The sequence below is a fragment of the Idiotropiscis lumnitzeri genome, chromosome 14 (genome assembly GCF_059441095.1).
Source record: "Idiotropiscis lumnitzeri isolate Australia: NSW breed Sydney's pygmy pipehorse chromosome 14, RoL_Ilum_1.0, whole genome shotgun sequence".
Taxonomy (NCBI): Eukaryota; Metazoa; Chordata; class Actinopteri; order Syngnathiformes; family Syngnathidae; genus Idiotropiscis; species Idiotropiscis lumnitzeri.
Genome location: NC_142404.1, coordinates 14,683,620 through 14,706,595, shown reverse-complemented (window position 1 = coordinate 14,706,595; position 22,976 = coordinate 14,683,620). Strand labels below are relative to the sequence as shown.

The window sequence follows — 22,976 nt, the reverse complement described above, 5'->3', positions numbered from 1 at the left end:
TTTTAGAAAATTAAAAATCCTTGAGTGAGAATAAGTGGTTCATATAACGGATCGACGCATAAAGTACTATTATTATATGTCACTGCACTTGTACAAACATCCTTAACTCAATTTAATTCAAAAAGCCGAGCTAACATATAGTGAGCCATTTTCTAAAAAAAAAAAAAAAAAAAAAAAAAAAAAGTCCTCCAAGAATTTCCGTACAGTCTTATGTAGCAATTCATGTGAATGACTGACTGCTTAGTTTTTCAATGTGAATTAATTTTTTGCAACATATTTGTCATCCAAATCCAGTAACAAATCTCCCCGACCTGCCATCAACACTTTCTCCACAAGATGCCCTCATACTCTTTCTTCTGTCGCTGCACACATACCAAGCCAGACCACACACGGCATTGCTTCACTTTTGCGCAATCTGTGGAATCATCAGAATGATAAGCAGCATCAATGAAGGCACAAAAATTAAACCGGCATTGTGCTTTGGAACCAATTCCATTCGCTTGTCTCTAAATCCTTGGCACTGTTTGTGTCACTTCTGGTATTTGTCATTGCCATATCAAGTTTCATGTGAGGAGCGAAATATTAGAACCAGCTCTCAATAGGAAGCAGCCATGCAACACTGTGAAACAAAACCATGAAAATAAACAACTTGATTCTATCTACTTTTCTTGTCTCATGTGTTTTGCTAGTAGAAATCATGATTGCTACGGAGGTTACGTCAGGTCTTCATTTATGAATTTATATTCAGGTCAGAAAAAGAAGCGAAACATTCTATTTGCAAACAAATTTTTTTTTTTTGGCAACTGTAAACCAAGGTTGTATGTATTTAGTTTGTCCAGAGCAGACCCTTCCCAAATGGGCGTGTGTCAATGTGCTCCAACCCTCTGGCATTTCTGCCTCATAACCTAAAATTAGAGAGAGAGAGAGAGAGAGAGAGAGACACAGAGAGAGAGAGAGAGAGAGAGAGAGAGAGAGAGAGAGAGAGAGAGAGAGAGAGCAGCCAATCGGGCGAGGTCTGAAATCTTGACAGGAGTTTTTCACAGGGCTCGAGTGCCACAAGTTTTTGGTCTACTTTGTGGCCCCGGGGTGTCGCACGGCTGGAAGCGCATTGTCAGTATTCAAGCGGGACGGCATGGCCTTTGTATGTGTTTGTCAATATCTGGAGGCTCGCAAGAGCAAGGGGACACAACCAGCCTGAAGCCTCGGCGTCCCCGTCAGCTGATAGTCTATCGGTGTCTCTCTCGCTATGAGCTGCCTGGATGTGATGTACCACCAAAGCTATGGAGCACACCTCCTCCCTGCAGAAGCCTACAAGTCCACATACTACAACCACCATTACCAACAGCAGCAACAACAGCAACAGGTGAGACTTGAACGCAAGGAGGGACGTCTTTGGGGGTTTGGACAAGCATAAACTGAAGAAAGGATTTCTTTCAGTTGAGGAATCAAGAAGTGAACTTTTCGTGTTAGATAAAAGCGGAAAAGCTCGAAAAGGAGGCAAGGTGCTGTAAGGACGTGATTACGTTGAATGCCAGGTTAAATTTAAAAGTGTGGATGGCAGAAACAAATTTGGTTCGAATAGTACAAGACTTCTAAAAAGGGGAGGACTTGGTTTTTTATATTTTTGTTCTAATGTCACTAAAAGGCCAAGAAATCCTGTGTCCACTGTCGCCTGCAACAATTTAGGTTCATGTTGGACTACTATTTTGTAATTCCTAGAATAGTTCCACTAGATCATTTTGCATTTGCTTATTTTAATAATAAATATTCTGATAATTTTACAAACTACTCAAATTTGCCTGAACCACTTTTCATATTGTCGTTGTCGGTGTGGAATTTTCACATCTTCAAAATGACTATTTTGCAGGAAATCAAAAAAAGAAAATGGGCATCCAACTACTGCAACCTTTGAATTCGTGTTATATCTTATTTCAGGCGTGAGTAAACTACGGCCCGGGGGCCACATGCGGTTAATGTTTTATTTTCTAAATATTGTGGTTTTTCAAATACATATATTTCGTTGTAATGCTTTAATTCACTTTCATTTAAAATTTTCTCAGATGAGATGAAGTTACCAAAACACTCCATCCATCTGCTCCTGGTCCGGCCTCGCTGTCAAATTTTAGAACCCATTGTGGCCCGCCAATCAAAAATTTTGCCCACCCCTGTCTTATTTAAAAAAAAAAAATTCAGACTTTCAATCTTGAGGCAACAAAATGCAGCATGGCTCTCTCAGCGTGAGGGAAGAGGCAGTGTGTTTACACTTTTCAGACAGTGGCACGTTCAATAATTAATTTTTGCTTAATAAAGCGTGAAAATACACTAGACCAATGATATTGATTTGTGGAAAATACGTGACATTTTTTGGACATCTGAGGATTACGATATTCGGCTTTGGCTTCATAACAAATGAATCAATCCAATAACCTGCTTCTATAATGAACATATAGAAAAACAAATCCTGCTTTTTAATTCACCTCTCTTTTCATTCCATACTCATCATTTCTCCCTCCAGAGGAAGCTGAGCGCTCACAGTAAGATGCACAACTGTGCGGCTCAGCAGCAAGTCGGAGGACGAGGAATACTATCCAGAGATCCGAGTCTTCGTCCGGCTCCTGAAACCGAATCTGGATGTGTATCGTTACATGACTTGGAGGTTAAAGACGGAACTCAACCAGCAGGAGCGGAGTACTTAAACTCCCGGTGTATACTCTTCACTTACTTCCAAGGGGACATCAGTGATGTGGTGGACGAACATTTCTCTCGGGCCCTCAGCCAGTCCGCTGGTCTTAACAGGGAGACCAAGCCAAGCCGGATGACTCAAACGACCGCCTCAAGCTCTGCCGGATCATGGAAAGGTAGATTAGAATGTTTGCATCTAAAAAAAAAAATCCATCAGGGAACTTCTAATTGATTGACTTTGATTCATATTTTTGCTTTAGATGGCGAGTCACTCCCGGAGGGTCAGAACGGTCCAGTTTGGAGCAGCACCTATCCATCCCCTCCTGCCAACTGCCTCCCTTCCGTCTCGGTGTCGGTCCACCCAGAATTCTCCCCGAGTCCCATTTCCCTCAACCACGCTGATGGAAGCCTGTGGGCCGGTCATGTGATCTCTCAGGCCAGCCTCCAACCACTGGCTAGCCTCGCCGACAACTGGACCTACAGCCTTAACTCCCAGAGCACAAGCGGCTACCCCAATGTTCACGATGTCTACCATCCTCACCACCACGCCCACATTCACACTCGCCATCACCACCGACCCATGTTCCACTCGTATCCAAGCCACGGCGCGGCGTTAGAATCGAGGTTCAGTCCTCTTCTGTTGCCCGGCGTGAGGAACCAGAACCAGTCAGCCGCCAGTGCCGGCAGTTCTCCTCACAGCGAGAGTGCAAAGACAGAAATGGACCCCAGTAGCTGCAGCCCAATCACGGCTTCGTCTGCTCCCTGGACCCCGTCGCCGCTCCATGCATCTTTGGAGTTGTACGATTCAGGTCGGTTCCGTCGCGAGAATCTAGTCAAGCATCATGGATTCTAAGTAGGGAATAACAATGTTTTCTTGTCTCTCTGCAGCTCATGAGCAGACCAAAGCAAAGTCATCCGTTTGGTTCTAACTTGCCGACGTACACGAGAGAAGAACTCAGCTTTACACTGAGTGGCGCCGTCAATATATGGCTGCAAAAACACACTTCTACTTCGACTACTTCTACGGCCTTGTCTCGATAATTCAGGATGGAAATGTTACATAATCCATTCATCGATCATGTTTCATTGGTAAAAACAGTTTTATTTTATGTGTTCAAGCAGTTCTGTTTCAAGAACGGTCGATATCATGAGAGAGTCCCCCCCCCTCAATCAGGATTACTCGGTCATCATGAAAATGGAGCAGAAACTGGGAAATCTTTTAAAAAGTGGCCAAACAGATGCACAAATACCAACACAATGTCAAATATTTTGCTTGTGTCCCTGAAATTGCTGTCAAAACGGGCCACTTTAAGAAACCGTCAGAAAATTTAGACTGGAGAATTACGTCTTTCTTTATTGGAGGCTGAAATGGTGTCAATATTTACACTTTTTTTTTTATCACATTGTGTTGGGAGTTGGATGGTGCTTAAGTGAATTATCAATTGGAACAAATACCTTTCAGAAATTCACAATATATTTGTTAAACGGTCAGCTTGCGAACTGAATCTAAGACAGCATATAAAATGCTCACATTAGCAAAAAAATAAAATAAAAATGCACCCTGTCTGAAAGTTGTTATTTTGTACTGTTTACATGTAAATTATCTGCTTGTTAATTCCTTTTTTTTTTAAGTGTGGGAGCTTGGCCAATATGCACTTAGAACAACTTTATTCAATGAATTTGGAGTGCAAAGGAAAATCTCAAATTTTCAGGGGGTGAAAAGTCTCACAGTGATATTGACTCCTATACCAAATATGTACAGTTTTGCCTTTCAAAGTGTGCTTTTTTTTTTTTTTTTTTTTTTGCTGGATGACATCGATCCCTTAAATGCTCCCTTTAAATCCTTTCCTCAAGGGATTGTGCTTTGTATATTTTGATACTGTCTGTTTTATTGTAAATAATAAATTATGATCTTCTAATTTGCAAATGAAGCAGTTTTTGTGTCTTTGCAAGATGGGACAGTTGGCCTCACCGCGGAAATTCAATTCCGCAGTCGCATCCATTTGTAAAATTTATTTTTATACTGCCAAATGTTTGCTAGGATTCAAAACGTTCATGATCAATAAAGAAGTTTTTGCAGCTTTAAACGACTCACTAAATTGTGACTGGGAAAAAAAACGGGGCCAGCAGCACCAGAGGAAATCGACTGCATTCCACAAATAGTTATTATAAGATACCATAACAGGTTGGGTTCTTTTTTTTTTTTTTTTTTTTTTGGAATCTCCTCACAAAAACATTAAATCACACACACAGGCAGTCGACAAACAGCAAGAATGCGCTTTGTCCTGTCTGGACAGGATGTTTACTGGACACGGCAGACATAGACAGCTTTTTTTTGTTTCTTCTGTAATCTTACTCCAAAATAAGCAAATCAAGCCACAAATATAATTAGGATGATTATATTGAAAGCGATTTCAATTCAAAGTGTTCATTTTATGATTTATACCTCACACCAGCGAAACATGTTCCTCTCGGTGTGGATTCCAGGCAAGTTTCTTCAGTTGAATAACGTTGTGTGTTTAGAAGGTGTTTCGGTTAGACAGTTGGTATTATCAACAGTAGTAGCGCAAAGACATTCCAGCTTCCTCTCCTGCTTTATGTGGTTCGGTTTATTAGCCAGCAGCAGTTCGGGAACAAATCCTTACGCATCAAGCGGGAAGTCTCAAGTGGAGCTCGGTAGAGAAAGATGGTGAAAGAATTATTTATTTATTTTCGCTATCTTGATAATTGAATCCTGAGATGCACGACCCAGAACGGGAAAATAAGCAGTACTCAACCAATTACATTTTAACAAAGAACAACATGTGATGCTTGTTCAGTTTGTGTAATTGCTTTTGAAAGGTAAAGCAAGTCATTTGTGCAACGTATTTATTTATTTATTTTTACTGCTTTCACATTTCACTTGGGCAATTTTTGAGTTATCCAACCAAATGCAATCTGCACCGTTATCTGGATTTGGTTATTCTATTTTTATTTTTATTATTGTTATTTTTATTACGTTCATGTTTTTGTGCTTATGGAGTAAACTCGAATTATTGCGGTCTAGCAAGATTGAGTGTTTTGCGTGACTCACTGTTTATCCCTTCGTGTTTTTTTTTTTTCTAGTGAACTGTTTTCACATATTAACACAGAGTTTTACAGGCGTAAATGTCAGCATTCAAATATGTGGTCATAAATTGAAAGCGCAAAATAGAATGGAAGTTTTTTGAAGGAAAGAAAGACAAACACATTTTGAAAAGTATGGCAACATTGAGAAAGATGAAGCAATAGACATGCTCTCTTCTCGCGGAGCTCCTAATTAGCATTAGCATTAGCATTTAGCTTCAGCATCAGCTTGTCAAGTACTTATATGCTAACAGACATCCCACTGACACCCTCGGAGAATCACTCCAGGCACTTCCACTACAGGAAGAACAACAAAGTTCACAAAGACGGTTCTGGATTCTGAAAAAAAGTCATTTGAGACGGTCAATTATTTATAAATTAGTGGTAAGTCAAATGGAGTTTTACCAAGAAATAAAATCTTGCTTTTCGAATTCCCCATGGAGAGTATTTCCAAACTTTACAAATAAATCCAGAAAGAAATGAAAATACAAGGGAATAAGGAGTGTATGTACGGCCTAAATAATTGAATATGTTTCAATAGCCATACAACAAGAAAAGGCCATCTGGGTCTTTTCCTCATCTGCTTTTGGCAAGAATTGCTCCTGTTGTATCAGATATGTTTCAATTCAGTGTCTTCTAATTGTATTAGCTTTAAGGAATTGGAAAAATAATTCTCGGTAGATTGCGCCGGTACTCGATATTTTGATGAGCCCCTCAACCATTGTTGAATTCAGACAGGCATTACTGCCCATTACCAACTATTTATGAGCAAACAAGAACCCTCACACACAAATTCAATATCGGATGATGGTGTGTGGTGGGAGGAGCTAACGTGGAAACCAGGTGTGGGCAAACTACGGCCCGGGGGCCACACGCGGCCCGTTAAACTTTTTAATCCGGGCCGCCAAACTTGAAAAAAATTAAATGAAAAAACCTTGTTAATGTTTTATTTTATAAATAGTGTGGTGTGTCAAACAGACATATTTTGTTGTGATGCTTTTGTTCATTTTCATTTCAAATTAAATGTATTCTTTTTTTTCTGATGCGGTGAGGTTACCAAAACATCTGCTTCTGGTCCGGCCCCTCTGTCAAATTTTAGAACCAATTGTGGCCCACCAATCAAAAACCTGCGTTCTTCTGCTTGCCCACACGCAAAAAAGGGGGCTGTGAAGAATCCTAAATTTGCTAACTGAAAAAAAAATCACTTTAACGGTAGGCCTTTGTAATTTTTTTTTTTCTAGATTAAACTGAGAATTTTTTAATGCCAAAAGCCCGGCACCAGACATTCGCTACAAATCATTCTTATCACCAGGAACATCAAACAATTCTCTGGATGGGAAATATTGCCTGTCAGAATCCGAAAAAATAAATATTCAAGTACAGATGAAAAAGATTTAGAATCAGTTTAGTAAATAATATTTTTTTCGGATTCCCTTTCTCCATATTAACAAGTTCATCTGTGTCCTTGCATTGTGGTGTTTGCAAAAGCACCAATCCTTTTCCAATCAGGGGGAGCGGCACGCCATTCCATTCAGTAGGTTATTGCTGTCAGCTCCACTCTGGGTAATGTTCCAGTAACCGCAGAGGCCAGTACATAGCTGTCATTCCTCTGCTCACTCAAAGCACATTTAGCAACCAACACCTGTTCCCCCCCCCCGCTCGGTCTCCGCTACCCGGCCGCTCGAGCAAGGCCTGTCCTCTGTTTGGACAAGCAAGAATCCACCTCATGACTTTTTTATGAGACAAATCGGCTATTTCGCAGCGACTCTTACAGTTGTGGGAATCTCATTTTGTATTGCACAACGGCGGGAAAATTTAATTGGAAATGATGAAATTTAAGGCGAATGTCGCTTTCGCACGTGTGATGGAAACAGCACAAAGAATTTTGTTCAAGTTGTGAAGTGCACTTCATTATTGCACGCACTGAATAGACTATTTTTCTGATGATTTTTTTTTGCTTTTTGAAAACAGATACGGGTACTTTCTACACATGACTTTGTCAAAAGAGATGCTGTAAAAAAGACAGCAAAAAAAAATAGAGAGCGGCTTTTTATTGATTGATTGATTAATTGATTGAGATCGTGGGGTCTCATAAGGCAGAAAAAAAAAAACGAGACATCAGCATGACTGTGGAATAATAATGATTATGCCACAAATTTGGAGACGAAAGATATTCCCCATCCATGGCCTATTTGAATTTTTTTATGTTGCTCGCCTAAAAAAAACACCATCTTTTGGTGTTAAAAAAATCCTCAATCTAATCTAAAAAAAAAAAAAAAAATCTACAGGTAAAGTGTATTTTACTTTTACTATATTTAACATTTTTGGGGGATTACCGAGGTTAGCAAAGCACATTTATTATAATAGCGTGTCTAATATATTTTTTTCTCAGCATGAGCACTTCCCAAATTAAGTAGACATTTTTTTTCTTTTTTACTAAGTCCCCCCCCCAAAAAAAATCAAATTTTTGTACTTAAATATATTTCAGTGTATGTACTTTTTTTAAAAAAATAATTCTCAACTGGCACGTCCTTTTTTACTGCCCCTAGAAACAAAATAAAGTGCAAATCTCGATGAAAGAGCATCAGTATCTTTCATTTGAAGAAAAAAAAAAAAGAGATTTCCACTATCGCCCCTCTTAAATCACACTTTGTGACGTGAGTCTCGACTATGTAGCCGTCACTCATTGCTATTATCTTCATTCATCTTGTGTCCTCAAACGCACTCGTTTCCTCCCACTCGTCCAATGAGGTGCAGCACTTCTATAATGGTCCTGTCATGTAATCACAGCATCAGCACGTCTACTTTGTAAATAGTATTACACTACACGATAGGAATTAAACTAAAATATAATTGAAAAAAAAAAAAAAAAAAAAAAGGACTCCCTTGTCGAGCCACCTGCCTGTCAATCATTCAGCCGGGCCCAATGTGACCATATCCAGTACCTGCTGCTCTCAATTCTGCCCGTAGTGACCACCATACCACGCATACCAGAGCCACAGTGGCATTCCCGGACCATTGACTCAGATGTTTGCGTTTGCTTTGTTTACACTTTGGAGCTGTCACTGAGATAATGTTTCCTCTGAGAATTAAAAGGATGCTTTCCCCGAGTTGAACGCTGGAATCAAGTCAGCGGGATGCCTGTGTGCCGACAAAACAAATTCTGAAGGAATCCCGTGAGGCTGCGTTGATTTAAAAAAAGAAGAGCAGCAATATGAACAATGAAAATACGGTATATTACGTAGCACATTCTCCCACAAATGCAGTATAAATAAATACTCATAATCACAACCATACCCTTATCATTTGCAAAATACGGCGATATCAGATTCATACGTTACACTGACCCCCCCCCCCCCCAACCTTACTATATGGTAATGTTTTAAAGTTTAACCATAAATGCCGTTGTGGTTTGTGATGAGTAAAAACACATCAAACTTCTAATTGATAACAGTTATAAGGCAATGTTGTATTAAAATCGTATGTTTTCCCACACTGCAATGCCAAAATAGCAAAACAAATCCGTCTATTTATCTATCCACATGAAAACAATTGGCTGTCAATCTTGGCTAATCATAAGCCTGAGAAAAGTTCAACCGTCTCCTTGCTTCGACGTGCATTCTCATACTTTACTCTTTACTCAATAAAATGGGAGAGTTCCTTAATCAACTCGCCCAAACTTGTTTGAACATTTACCATGAACACATTCCGCCTCAAATCTACTTTTGTGTCCAAACCGTCATCCATTTTCCAACTTTTACTCAGAATGAACCAAATGATGTTTTCCTTTCCTTTCACCAGCTCGCCTTCATTTACGGGCGACGTGTTAGGATTTAGAACATCCCCGTACCTCAGTGTGTGTGTGCACGCGTGCGTGTCACACGAGAGTGTAATCTGAGGGATAACATGAAGCTTATCCGGCTGATCTCCCAACCTCCCCGGGTTCTGACGGATTGACATCCATCATTCTTCTCATTAACTTTGCCTAATTGGCAGGTAATTCCTTGCTCCCCTGCCAACCTTCTACTATCTTTCCATTGTTTGCATCGGGCCCCTACGGTCAGAGGTTTTCTAAACTGGTGTAACCGAACCCCATGCAGCAAGAGAGCCCCCTTCCCCGGCAGGACGTCATGTCCTGGGCCAACAGCTCAGTGGGTTCTGTCACTGTAACCTTGGGAAGCCAAGTCGGGAACTTCCTATGTGTGGATGACCCCCATGTGGTGAAGCCCTCTACGAGGCTGACAGGAGAGCCAGCCCCAAATGAGAATGTCAGAATCGGTTGCCCTCCCATCCCACAATTAAACGACATGATGTGGATCACTTTGCTACTTTACATTGTTTTTCATCCGCAAAATTAAGGGTAAAACTATTAAAGTGTGTCTCTAATTGAATAAAATAAGAATGCGAATCACTGTGAGGTCAATAATCAGAAATAATATGCTACTAGTAAACAAGTCACACAAACCAATCAGCTCCGCATTGGTGAAAAAAGCCGATCCTCCAGGATACTCGCAAACGCTAGATGCTAAGCTAACTAGCTCCGTACAATGTTTGTGGAACGGATCCACTCCTCTACTAATCCTCGCCTACGTGGTGGCAAATAAGCAACACTTTTAACAAATAGGCGATCACTCGAGGCAAGCTAGAAATCTTAGATAGATGCTAGAAGCTAATGCTAATCGCTAATCTAATGGCTAATACTAATCGCTAGTGCTAATCGCTAATGCTAATCGCTAATGTGACATGCAGAGATGGAAAAGACCAGAATAAGTGCATAGGTGTATACTACACTTCACAGAAGTTTGGTTAGAATTGTGTGATGTCGAAAAGCAACCAGCTCAAGAAAACTAATATGACAATTAATAAGTATCTCGAGATAAATTAAAACAACCGCGACATAACTAGCACATGCTCGAAAACATAGTGTCCGTGCTTTATTAGGCTAATATATTGATGCTTTGATGGTATGACGTAAAACGTTTGTAAATGTTACTTCACATAGTGAATATCGCAATGAAGTTTGTTTTAAAGAAAATCGCAAATTGAATCAAAATGGCAATATCTGTCAGAAAAATCGCAATTCAATCTTCTCCTATCGCATTCGATCCTACTTGACAGTGATTGACAGGTGCCTTGCGGGACCATTCGGCAAAGTCAGACACAAGACATATGGGAGTCCCGCCCGCCTGTCACGTCTGCCTTCCTATGAGTCTTTTGTAGATGCGCTTGGAGGTGGCAGGAGCAGTCAGGAGCATGTCAGAGCAACAGGAAGAAGCCAACATACTTGCTGTCGCCCTCTCAGACACAGACCGCTTCCTTCTCTCCTACAGGAACAACGCTGCAACACTCTTGCTGTCAACCCCCCCTGTGAGTGTGTGTGTGAGTGTTGGCTGTCAGTTGGTTCAGAGCTTCCTTTTTGCTCCCACGCCTTCCCAGGTGATTCTCAACGGGGCTCCTTACTGGTTATGACAACATACAGTACTGAGAAGGAAGTCTCACAACCTTTACATTGATTCAAAAAGATTATGTGGACTAAAGTATTAGGACAACTATCCGTTAGGGGTGGGCAAACTTTTTGATTGGCGGGCCACAATGGGTTCTAAAATTTGACAGAGGGGCCGGACCAGGAGCAGATGGATGGAGTGTTTTGGTAACCTCACCTCATCGGACAAAAAAACAAAACAAAAAAAACATTTAATTTGAAATGGACGTGAGCAAAAGCATTACAACTATACATGTCATTGAAAAAAAAACACAGTATTTAGAAAATAAAACATTAACAAGGTTGATTCATGTAATTTTTTTCAAGTCCGGCGGGCCGGATTAAAACATTTAACGGGCCGCATGTGGCCCCCGGGCCGCAGTTTGCCCACACTTGCAATAGCTGTACGGAAACTGGAAATCGTGACGCTTAGTTCTTCTGTTCATTAGGGAAGACTTTCTATACGATTTTCATGTGTCTGTGCGAGTATTTTCTAGCCGCAGAACAACATTTTTTAGATAGACCTGAAAGAGTCTTGAAGTCTACTCTCGTTTCGTTGTAAGTAGCTTCAATAAATAGGTAGGTGTGAGAAAGCCAGAACACAGGAGGGCCAGGAACTTCAGACCCGTGAGGTGGATGTCCGTGCTGACCCAATGCCATTTAAGTCACCGGTTATTAATTTTTTATCTTTACAGTATTTCTATTGGACCACATTTTCACATGATTTCATTCGCTGCAATTTCAAATATATTACTGATCTATTACCACATTTATAATGTGATTGACTCATGAAGTTACAATAAAATATAAGTAATAGTTCATCCGCCCAGATGTATTGAGTGGAGTGCGGCGAGGAATGTGTGTGTGCGATATAGAGGCTCACCCCTCGCACTACAATAGTGTCTTTGACAAGTGGTTGAAGAGAAGGCTTTGTTTGGTAATACCACACAGTGTTGTGAATGCCCGGCATAGCTGTCATTCCTCTCTCTATGCCCTCCGACGGGCTGCTGGTTTATCAGGGATTCCTCTCTCTTCCATCGGCCTACGCACACTCCAATGTGTGTGCGTGTGTGTGTGTGTGTGTTTGACTGCATGTGGAAGTGAGGGCAATGGTTTGTGAGGCTTCTCAGTCTAAGGAAGATGCAAATGAGCTCAGGAGGAGAACTGGCCCTTTGTTAAATGACATACTGCGCTTGAGCTCAAAAGGTTGCTGCTGCACTACAAAATGACTTCAATTAAAGAGCGAATTTCACCATCCTATAAATCGGTAAATGTTTAAGTATTGTTGCAATATTTATTGTCGCAATAATTTAGCATGAGACACCACTTCCTCTACTCACTTTGTACGGGAGACAAATTACGATTGATTATTTTTTTGTTTGCAAACAAAAATTTTAGATCACTGTGTGGTGGCAGTGAACTTTACTGATCTCACTTCACAATAAGCAGAATATTATGTGATAGTGAACAATCAATAATAATAATAAAAGAACAACTTCACAGCCGCTTAAAAATACTGTCAAATGAATCCTAAAACAAAGCATTACATGCATTTAAAACAATCACATAACTGTCTCTATGTCTGCTGATTTAATGTTAACACATTGTGGGAAATGTCATAAGACAGGCTAACGAATAGCATTTGTGTTGCTATGTTATGTTGTTAGCAAGAGCTATTTGTACTCAAACAGTGCAGCAACACATGTAGATAGACATTCTAACAATATTTGCAGTCACAAGCATATATTCTTTATCCTCCATTAAAAAAAAAAACATCCTTACGCATGACTATGGTACTGCCCTCTAGTGGCCATGTCGTGTACGCCAGAAGTAACAACTGATGCTGCACAAACGGTTTAATTCTCGACATTTTAAGTACAAAATGCGCTATTACACAATTATTAATTAGTAATTACTTATTTAACACGTTACAAAATGTTTGGCTGTTTTTTGGGTGGGAGAGGCATTTCTATTTATTTCAAAGGGGAAAGATGATTTAAACAGGAGTGTTCTGTGTTACAAGCATGGTCACGGAATGAATTAAACTCGGATGTAAGTATTCCCACTTCAGCGAGTCTGACTGATGTGTGCAGATCAAAATCGGATGTTGTGGTCAACTTGCAGGGATAAGGTGTTTGCGAGAGCTTGCTGCATTTCCACAACCAGGAAATGAACGCATGTGTGTGAGGGTGTAATCGAACATTCACGCCAACAAGTTTGGCTCTTCGGGTTCCAGGTTTTGCAAAGCAAATGTTTCAGGACCGCTCTTTCCTTCCACCACAATTCAAACCTGATGGTGATGGGAGAAGTAATAAGAAATAATTGCACGATTTCACATTGCCAAGGAGAATGCTATTTAAATAACACTGAATTGATATGAAAAATCCCAGTCAATCCATCCGGCAGAACCACGCTAGCTGTTGATTTAGCCCAAAACCCGAGACGTACAATGGTCTGAAATATTTTCTGCAAACCCTGGAATATAAAACGTTGAGACATCTTAAGACATCAATGGCCATGCCGATCTTCGATTCCAAATGAATCACAATAGAAGACTTATCGTCAAGGACACGCTGACCTCTGAAGGCCAGAGAGCAGCTGTGACTGTGGATGCTCTGGCAAAATGTCGATCCAACAAGAATAAAAGAAATTAAACGAAGGAAATGTAATTTAGAAACGTTTGCAGAAACTGTACCAAACTCATTCCAATGTCCTTAGACGCGATGTTCTCGAGTTCATACTTTCCATTACTCCTCCTGCCCTCATTTTGTTTATCTCGTACATTGTTGCCATATCTTTTATGAAATGTTCATCTTTCTCTTCAGCCAGAATGGCACTGGAAACACAAAAGTTGCTCAAAGAAGAAAGAATGACACTCGCAACAGCAGTCGAAACGAATTAAATCCAATTCATGGTTTTATTTTAAGTTTGTTCATGTGTCGAGGGTAACTGAAGCCAATCCCGTTGGAGTTGACGTAAAACTTTTAGCCTTTGTCTCTTCAAAATGGTATCAAAAGTTTGCATGCTCCTTCCTTGCACGTGTGTTACATAGGCCTGATCCGACAGGACAGACGGTTTATTTCCTAAAACAAGCATCTGGCCTGTTGCCTTACACACATTCCAGAACTTCCAGACAGTCCCTCAGAAGCGGGAATAAGAAAGGCACTGGAGTTGTTAAAACATGACATTCCCAAAAAAGGGCCGACCCAGAAACATCCCACATGACACAATCCTGCAGGAATTGCAGTACTGCCAGGGTCGCTCAGGAAGGTCCCCCTCTGATATGGTCGTCTCTACTCTACTGCCATCTGGTCTGTCCTTCCTCGTGTCTTGCTCCCGTATCGCATCATTCTTTATTGTCTCGCGAATATTGCCAATATTCTCTCACAAGGCCAAAAGTTCTGCTAATAAGTGACAGACTACGGCTTCTCTCGTGCCTCATCCATCGATCAAATATTCTCTCTCAAAAGTAGGGTTTCACTTTTAAAAAGGGTGAGTTTGTAGTTTTTAAAACACATGAATGGTTTGAATGTAGCCTCAACTTTACGAATGCCTCTCCCTCGTTGAGGCTCCAAGCAAAGCCGTGCCTGTCATTGACGTGCGATGAGCGCGATTCTCAAACATGGACATTCATAATAGAATGTGAATATGAAAGCGCATGGTTGTAAGAGTCACAATGATGTCCAGTTTCACTAAAATCGCAGTGCTAGCATTGATCAGCTAGCATTAGCACGGTAAAGATAAAGATGTCCTTTATTAGTCCCACAATGGGGAAATTTGAGTAAACAAGCCGACAAGTTGGTAGTGCATTTGTAATAAATTACTTTCATAAAAGCGTTCTATTTTTGTAGGCAGCACATGTGACTAGATTTATTTTCGTATTAGCGCAACGCTTGCTGTCATTTGACGTGACGTCAATGTGTGAACAGAGGCCATCAAACCGTCTGACTCGTTGTATTTTTCAGTTTTGTTTATATTTGTTTTTTTATTTCCGTTTTATAAATCCACCCAATCCAAAATGTTTTATTGTTTGTTGCATGGTCTATTGCTTATTATGGTTTTTTTTGTATTTTTTACACATTATTAGAATGATAAAATTGTGTCATTGTTTTTTTTTTAAGGCAATAGTTAATATGGAATGGATAGTTTTCATTTCCTTCAAGAGAAATTGTCTCAAAATCTGAGCAAATTTTAGCTCATAATCTGGAAGGAATTAAATTATTTTATTTATATTATGTATTTATGTATATATTATAAATTGAATTTATTTTATTATGATTTGTTTTTAATTTTGTGTTAAAGGACTAATGTTATGTTGTCAATTGTTAAGTGCAAGCTTTTACAAAAAAAAATCCTTTGCAAAATTTGCACATTCACAAGGACTCACACACACACACCCCCACACACACACACACACGCACACGCACACCCCACACGCACGCCCATAGAGGAATGCATTGGGCGTAGGAGTTGAGGTCAAACTTTGTATCCGTATCAGGGAATGTGATCGTATATTCATCGCCTTCCATGGCTGATTTAACTGTTACACAATAGATCTTACAGAGTAGATTCATACAATCTGTCAGCAGACTCAAAAATTAAAGCAACTTCATGCGCTGATGCAAATTGGAATAGGTGACAGCTCCCGGTATAATTTGCATGACCGTATACATAATGGATTTTACAAGCCACATACATTTTTATGTCTGTCGGACCTCACATTTTGTAATTTAAAGGTTGTTTTTTTTTTTTATCAGCTACTTCGCCATTGATGGGATAATTTATATGTAAACATTTTAATGGGGTAATTCAAAGGTGTTTTTTCAAGTCCGCCACACCCCGCCACAAAAAAAAAAAGGAGCTGGTGGAAGAGAGGATGTCTTTTACTTTTTCCCCTCAATAAATTTCCCAAACCCCAAAGGCCCTGCGGAGTGTGTTAACGGTAAACACTAAAATATTAATGTATCCAATTAAATCTCTAGAAATTAATCAACTAAAATTAACCCGACAGAGGATTATATTGTAGTTATTATGAAGCTGAATCTAGGATTTAATCATGTTAACTGCATGAATAACAAAACGCACTATGATCGTAATACTGCAGCCGTTTATCCGAAGTTGTCATACTGAATAAACAAATCAAATGTTGCACGGAGTTTTTTTTTTTTTTTGGTGGTGGTATTGCGGAACCTGTATTTGTTATCATTTGTGCTTTCACCAGTATCATGTTGTCTCACTGGCGCTTACAATAGATTTAGGTGTTTTGTTCAGAGTTGGATGATTGATCCTTCAGTTTGATCTCTGTACATTACTAATTTCTGATTTTTTTTTTTCATTTATTTCTGTTTACTTCGCAGTTAATCCCTATGATATGAGTCTTTAATATTGAAACACTCGTAAAAAATATAATAAAATAAAAATAATAAAAAAAAAAAAAAGGTTTCTGTATCTTCTTCAGTCTTCTGAGGCAAAGTAATTGCTCCGGAGCCCCTCAGAAGCCCTTAAAGTCGTATTAGCATACATACTGCTGCTCTGTGGCTGCAGAGAGTCATGCCAATTGAAAAGCAATCATTTTCTCAGCAGTGCTTTACTATCGCCACTGTAATTGTGTGTGTGTGTGTGTTTGTGCAAATGTGTGTGTGGATGAGTGGTTGTGTTTTGTCATCATGAGAGAGAGGATAATTGCCTGAGCATTACAACATAACAGTATGCTGTTAATTCAATGATGGGGTTTGATTGCTTTTGTCTGTTATGTCCCCTGGGGCACATCATATGTGTTTGTCTTATTCGTCAGTAAACAGGAGGTACAACAAGAGAACTGGCCTCCTGCCACTAAACTGTTTGCTCACACTTGATCGTTTTACACACCCATAAACACATGCGTAAGCGCGCACTGATTTTCGAGAGCATATGACCAACGTTTGACCTTACTTGGTCATCAGCCTAATATTATGTATTAAAATTATCGGGAGTCCAGCTTCGTCCCAACAGAATCATCCATTCATTCTGCTAATCGCAATAATACAGTGAGCACAATTAGTATTGTGCACGTAGTTTCTTTATCCCTGCTGCCATCTCTCTGGCCTCTCTCTCACTCTTGCACTCTTTGCCCTTTTCTTTTCAATCTCAACCCGACCCGTCCACACTGAGTTAACCGTTGTGTTTCATGCCTTAGAACAGTGATTCTCAGTGTTGTACTGCTACCAGTACGTTAGTGATATGACGGCTCCCTCAAGTGATACACAAAAGAATTACTGCCTATCTACAGATTTTTTTTCACTTGGTTGGAGAATGGTTCTCTATAAACCTGTTCCAGATGTAAAGTGCTTTGAGATAACATTTGCTATGAATTATCACTATATTCATATAATTGACTTTACTTGACAAGTTGACAGATGCATTGCTGAACAAATGCTCCAAAATGCATGTTGAAATTGACTCCTGTTGCTACATTGTACTTTAGAACGAAATAGATAAAAACACAAGGCACTGGGGTCCCCACAGAAACAAATTGAGGAAACACTGCCGCCCACTGGCAGTATGCTAGAATTACACAAAAAATAAAAATGAGTGCGTTTAAACTCAGCCACGTGCCGAAGATTAGTTACAACAATTTGTTTCTTTTTTGTATGCAATAGTGTTTCTTTTTTGTATGCGTAAGTGTGCGTGTGCGTGCGTGTGGCTGCGTGTGCGCGTGTGTGTGATTAATTCAACTGAAACATTTGGAATTCAGAGGTGAACAACTTACTGTTCGTCAAGAAGAAAGGAGGCGCTCAACAAGTCTGGTCCAGTCACTGCAGAAAAGTAAACCTTAAGTGAACTCAAACCAAGACACGAGGTTTCAAAATAACGTACAATCAAATAGGAAATCATTAAAGGTAGCTAAAACCGGAAGTGTATTGATTTTCAAGAAAAACTAACACGCGGTCTAATATGGATTTCCGAGACTTCATCAAAAATAGTATAAATAAAAGTCAGGACTGGAGCAGGTTGGTTGTTATATCCATTCATTGTTTTTCTATCTGTACCGCCTGATTAGAAAATGTTGCCTGGAATTTCACAATTAAAACGTCTCTAACTGTTTTTTTAAAGGCTCCATAAACATAATTCACGTGTGCATCCAAACAAGCTAGCAATAATGCTAACGTAAAAAAACAACCTAAAATAAGTCAAATAAAAGCCCGGCACACATCTATACATAAATAATGTATTACATTATACGCTATATATAATTTCTTTTCAATTACTAATTTAAATGTTTGAGTCAATTTATCTTTTGATAATTTGCCAATACTTGCTTCAAATATTTATTTTAAATGTAATTCAAGAGGAAGTGATTCTAGTTTGATGGCAATTAAGCAAAGTTGAATCTTGAACTAATCAAGGTTTAGATTTGTTCTCCTCATATCGGATTGTCACAGCTAAAATTAGTTAGTTACAAAGTCTTCCAGTTTCAAGGTTACAAGTATCAGGTATGATACGATTTTGCAGGTGGCATACCTTGATGGATATCTGCACTCCTTCCGACTTCAAAATTTGGCAGCTTTGGGATTCGCCAAGATAGCAACGAGGATCTGAGACCTGCGACAGAACCTCGAGACCGTCAGCCTACAAGAGAGGTGCGCCATCAAACAATTGTGCTAACATTGAAATCACAAGGATGAATGGTAGCTCCGACCCACTGCAATCCCCTTGTATTGCTTTAACCTCAACATATATTCATAGATAGTCATGATTAAATACTTGATGATGTATACACGTGTGCCTGATGATGAAATCCAACATTTTGTCTGACGTTGAGTTAGAGGTATGGGAAAAAGAAAGTCTTCAGCTCATAACAGCATACTAAGCAGTTTTTACTATGGCCAGAAGATGGCGCTATGACAGCACTTTTGTATAGCTGTGGCTTCAAGCCTGCGAGTGACTTTTTGAGACAGTGGTAATGTGACTGAAATCACCCACTGTCCCCACAATTCACTGATCAGGCTGAAGAGCCAACCAAAAATCAGCCGGAACTCATTTTAATCCCAACTAATGTTTGTCTTTTTACCTTTCTGTAATTTAAGTCTAACTTCTTTGCTTATAGGGAAACCAAAAGAAGTCTATAGAAAAGACATAAGATGGTGATGACGATACGATCAGATCATGAATCTACAGAAGGATTTCATGATGCAGGTCAACAAATATTTTATTGATTTTTGTTTTCAAGGACAGGACATAGGTCACTTGGATCACATAATTTGGTTTGTGCCTTTCAAATTTATTTACAGTGATGCAGGAAATTTGAAAAAAAAAAGGGTGATGTGATCCAGTGGAAACAAAGTCAAGCGTTACCTGAGCGGCTAAAGAGAGTGACAATTAGCAGCTCTCGAGTGCTTTTTTTTTTTCTCGTACATGTACCGCAGCTGTATCTTTCTGTTCTGATTTATTGGTTCCATCCATATTTTAGAGGAGAGGCCTACTGGTTCCATGTCAAGCTGGATTTGTTTTTTCAGCAGTTATATTTGATGAAAATCACAGTCGGCATATTGTTCCTATTGTTTGGAGTTGTATAACAAACAGTCACTAACAGCGGGCGCGAGCATGAATTTTGAAGAATTACCGTGCTTTAATCGATTGCGCAACATGCATTGTTGTTTTACCATGCTGCTGTTCTTGAGGAAAGCTTCATCAAAGCCCCCCCACCGTTAACTTTATATGGTAGTTCTCCAATCTGAAAATCTCCCTATGTTTTTCCATGAACTCTCAGAAGAACCTCCAGGAAGGAACACGCCATCGTCTCAACGATGCAAGATGGCCCCAATTCACAAGTGTGGGTGTTTTTTCCGGGTGAGTTTTATCTCAATCTTTCAAATTGGATGTCCAGCAGAGACAAAACGTTTCGGGAAATAAAACCGCTGATGAACAACAATTTGAAGACCAACAACACTCCTGCCTTGAGTTGTTAATTTGCACAGGCTGTCCAAGTCTGGAAAGAGTGCAGCAGTTTTAAGTCAAACATATTGATGGATCTTTTTAATATGCAGAATATTTTATTTGTATTTCCTCAATGATCATTTATGCACTTAAACCCTAAAGAGAGGTCTCATATATTCTTGTAGTATTTGTTCCTGTAGCTCCTTTTTATAGTGTTTCACAATAGAGCAGTTAAAACCCCTTGACATTATTTATCCTCTGCTGCGCATGTGAGCTGGTTCCCTTCAACATTTACAAGAACCAAACATATTGTTCACATTGCATACATCATATTGAATTCTGTAATCGAAAGAATACAGACGTTTTATCTTGATCCAAAGTTGGCCCCTGATCTTTCTAGCGATGTCCTCACCTCCCCTGACATGAAAAACCACCCTCCCCTGCAGTCATTTCTCTCGGCTCAAAGACTTTTGAATGTGTGGATTTGATTTCTTGCCAATGTGCGCACCAGGTTTGCTCAGATCTTGTTTGATTCAATGTCAACTACAACTAGCATTGCGATAAATGTTTCTTCTTCTTCGTTTGGGAATGGCTGGGATGATTTTTAGATATTGACCAATCAGTTATCATATTTCAAGTCATTGAAAGCATAAGCAAAAGAAAATTCACAACCGAGTGCATGTGGTGTGGTATATTGTATGCGACTGGATTTGTAGCTGCACCTTATGAAGTGGTCGGTCAATTATATGCTGAGTAATTTCAATGTAAACGTATTTGCTCCTATTTGACTTTGTTCTCCTCTGCTGCCAGGTTGGCTTCACGAATGAGACTGTTTTAAATTGCCCAACCTTGATAAATAAAGTATTACTGGCTGAAATATCGGAGTTATGGTTAAATTTGGGCAAAAGTAGTTTAAATGGGACAGCGTCTGGTTTCCTGATGGCAGGTTGATCAGGTTTTAATGATGTAGTCTCAGCTAACTGTGCTCCGCTGAGTGTATCTCTGAACTTTGTTAGTGGCAAGACTATATAATCCGGTTTTAAGGCTGTTTAAGGGAGGTTTGATTTGAAACATATTCAGGTAATAAATCACGATTAGTACGTGTCACCGTCTGACCCGTTGGCAGCTGATGTGCTGACGCTAGTTCTGGACCGACTCCATATGGATGTGAGCTGTGAAGAGTCTCGTTGATTCCGAACTCACCACACAACTCATGATCTCGTCTCTTAAGTAGTTTTGTTTGGAAGTTAATGCAGGCACACACACACACACGCGATGCAAGAAGCACATTTAGTTTGTCACTTTGCATCAACTCTTTTGGGAAGTACAAGTGAACTTTGGTCACCTTCCTTTTTATGGATGGCTAAAAGTCTCGGCAGTGTTGCAGCAAAAAAGCATCTGCAGTTTTTCCACATGGGGAACTTAAGCAGGGGTCGTTGGTCACATCTCCTAAAATTGCGGCATGCTAATGCAGAGCAGAAGCAGCGAGGCCCAGAAGACTGACTGTGAGTTTCATAGTGACCAGGAGTCTTGTAAAGCCGGCTAATTATTCGCCTTTACAACATGACATTAAGGCAGACAGGCGAGGGAAAGAAAGTCCGACACTTGGAGTTCACCAATAAAATGAATGACTTGAAAAAATGAAAGTCGAATAATCATCACACACACCATTGAGATGGTGTATGATGGGATGGATTTTTTTTCTCCGTTCAATTCCACAATCTTGGCACTGTTTTCTTGATGTCTCATTTGGCTGGCTTAGCGCAGGTTTCCTGCAGGCAAGACGGGACTTCTATCCTTCTTGTTCACTGATGTTTCTCCCCGTTTTTTTTTTTTTTCAGCAAAGCCTTCAAGGAACAAATGGTCTGTGAAATTGTCTTGTAAGAAATGTCTACATTTGATAAAATTCCCATATCAAGATAAAGTGATTGTGTTTGCTGTTTTGAAAACAGGCCATCCTTGAGTTTCTTTTTGAATCTGATATTTCACCCCTGGTGTGAAAGTGATTCCATTCGGAAGCAGTCCAATTGTTGCTTGTGAAATAGTGCCAGCAAGAGACTTGTGCGGGCCAAAAATGCTTCTGTTGCGCAGATAATTTTCAGTCAGTAGAGTTGTGCCAGTTTAGGGCTAGGCAAGATTGTGTCGCTGGGCAAGTTTGAAGCCAAGTTAAGCAGAAACAAATACAGACACATGAAGAAGATGATACAAGGTGTGTCTGAAAAGTTCCAGGACTTTCGTCAAAAGCTTTATTTCAAATACAAAATACAATCAAAAAATGTCCCCCCCTTTGAAATAATCCCCCTCGAAACATTCTCTGTCATGCTTTAAAGCACTCCAGGAAAGATTTTTTTCCCAGGATTCTCCGCTGCTCAGTTGTTACGGCCATCTTAATGTCGTCCACGTTTTCAAAACGGGTCCACTTGATGACCGACTTGAACCACTTACGGCTCCCTACTTGACACCAGACACAGACGCATTTATATATTAACGCAAGTGGACAATAAAGTTCGAAGACTGTACCACAGTGCTGAGGCACTTATATACTCTAAGGCAGGTGTGGGCAAACCACGGCCCGGGGGCCACATGTGGCCCGATAAACGTTTTAATCCGGCCCGCTGAACTTGGAAAAAAAAAATGAATTTAATAAATCTTGTTAATGTTTATTTTCTAAAGAATGTGGTTTTTCAAAGACATATATATTGTTGTAATGCTTTTGTTCACTTTCATTTAAACTAAAATGCTGGTCTGGCTCCTCTGTAGATTAAAATTTCAATGTTTTCCGATGAAAGAC

The 22,976-nt window shown here is 39.8% G+C and overlaps 2 protein-coding genes and 1 long non-coding RNA gene across 6 annotated transcripts in view; 2 read left to right on the top strand and 1 right to left on the bottom strand.

Moving 5' to 3' along the window:
* The first annotated feature begins 994 nt into the window (after nucleotides 1-994).
* Nucleotides 995-4,609, top strand: vgll3 (vestigial-like family member 3). The gene is made up of 4 exons (XM_088314976.1): nucleotides 995-1,363; nucleotides 2,516-2,858; nucleotides 2,943-3,491; nucleotides 3,571-4,609. Exons 1-4 carry the CDS (start codon nucleotides 1,247-1,249, stop codon nucleotides 3,609-3,611), a joined length of 1,050 nt encoding a protein of 349 aa, XP_088171102.1. The 5' UTR covers nucleotides 995-1,246; the 3' UTR covers nucleotides 3,612-4,609.
* LOC148323616 (uncharacterized) lies at nucleotides 2,724-18,915 on the bottom strand. The gene is made up of 3 exons (XR_015846473.1): nucleotides 18,770-18,915; nucleotides 18,018-18,063; nucleotides 2,724-2,840 (listed from the first exon to the last, which is right to left on the bottom strand). It is a non-coding gene; the product is annotated as an uncharacterized LOC148323616 (long non-coding RNA).
* sh3rf3 (SH3 domain containing ring finger 3) overlaps nucleotides 18,038-22,976 on the top strand; it is a 96,344-nt gene continuing 91,405 nt past the window's right edge. Inside the window, exons 1-4 of one of the 4 annotated variants that reach the window (XM_088314971.1) lie at nucleotides 18,038-18,073; nucleotides 18,761-18,888; nucleotides 19,356-19,444; nucleotides 20,019-20,098. In XM_088314971.1, the coding sequence (XP_088171097.1) occupies nucleotides 19,390-19,444; nucleotides 20,019-20,098 (135 nt within the window). In that variant the 5' untranslated portion in view covers nucleotides 18,038-18,073; nucleotides 18,761-18,888; nucleotides 19,356-19,389. Of the gene's footprint in view, nucleotides 18,074-18,178; nucleotides 18,259-18,760; nucleotides 18,889-19,355; nucleotides 19,445-20,018; nucleotides 20,099-22,976 lie in introns of those variants that run through there. The other 3 variants (XM_088314972.1, XM_088314973.1, XM_088314974.1) reach the window with 3 other exon arrangements.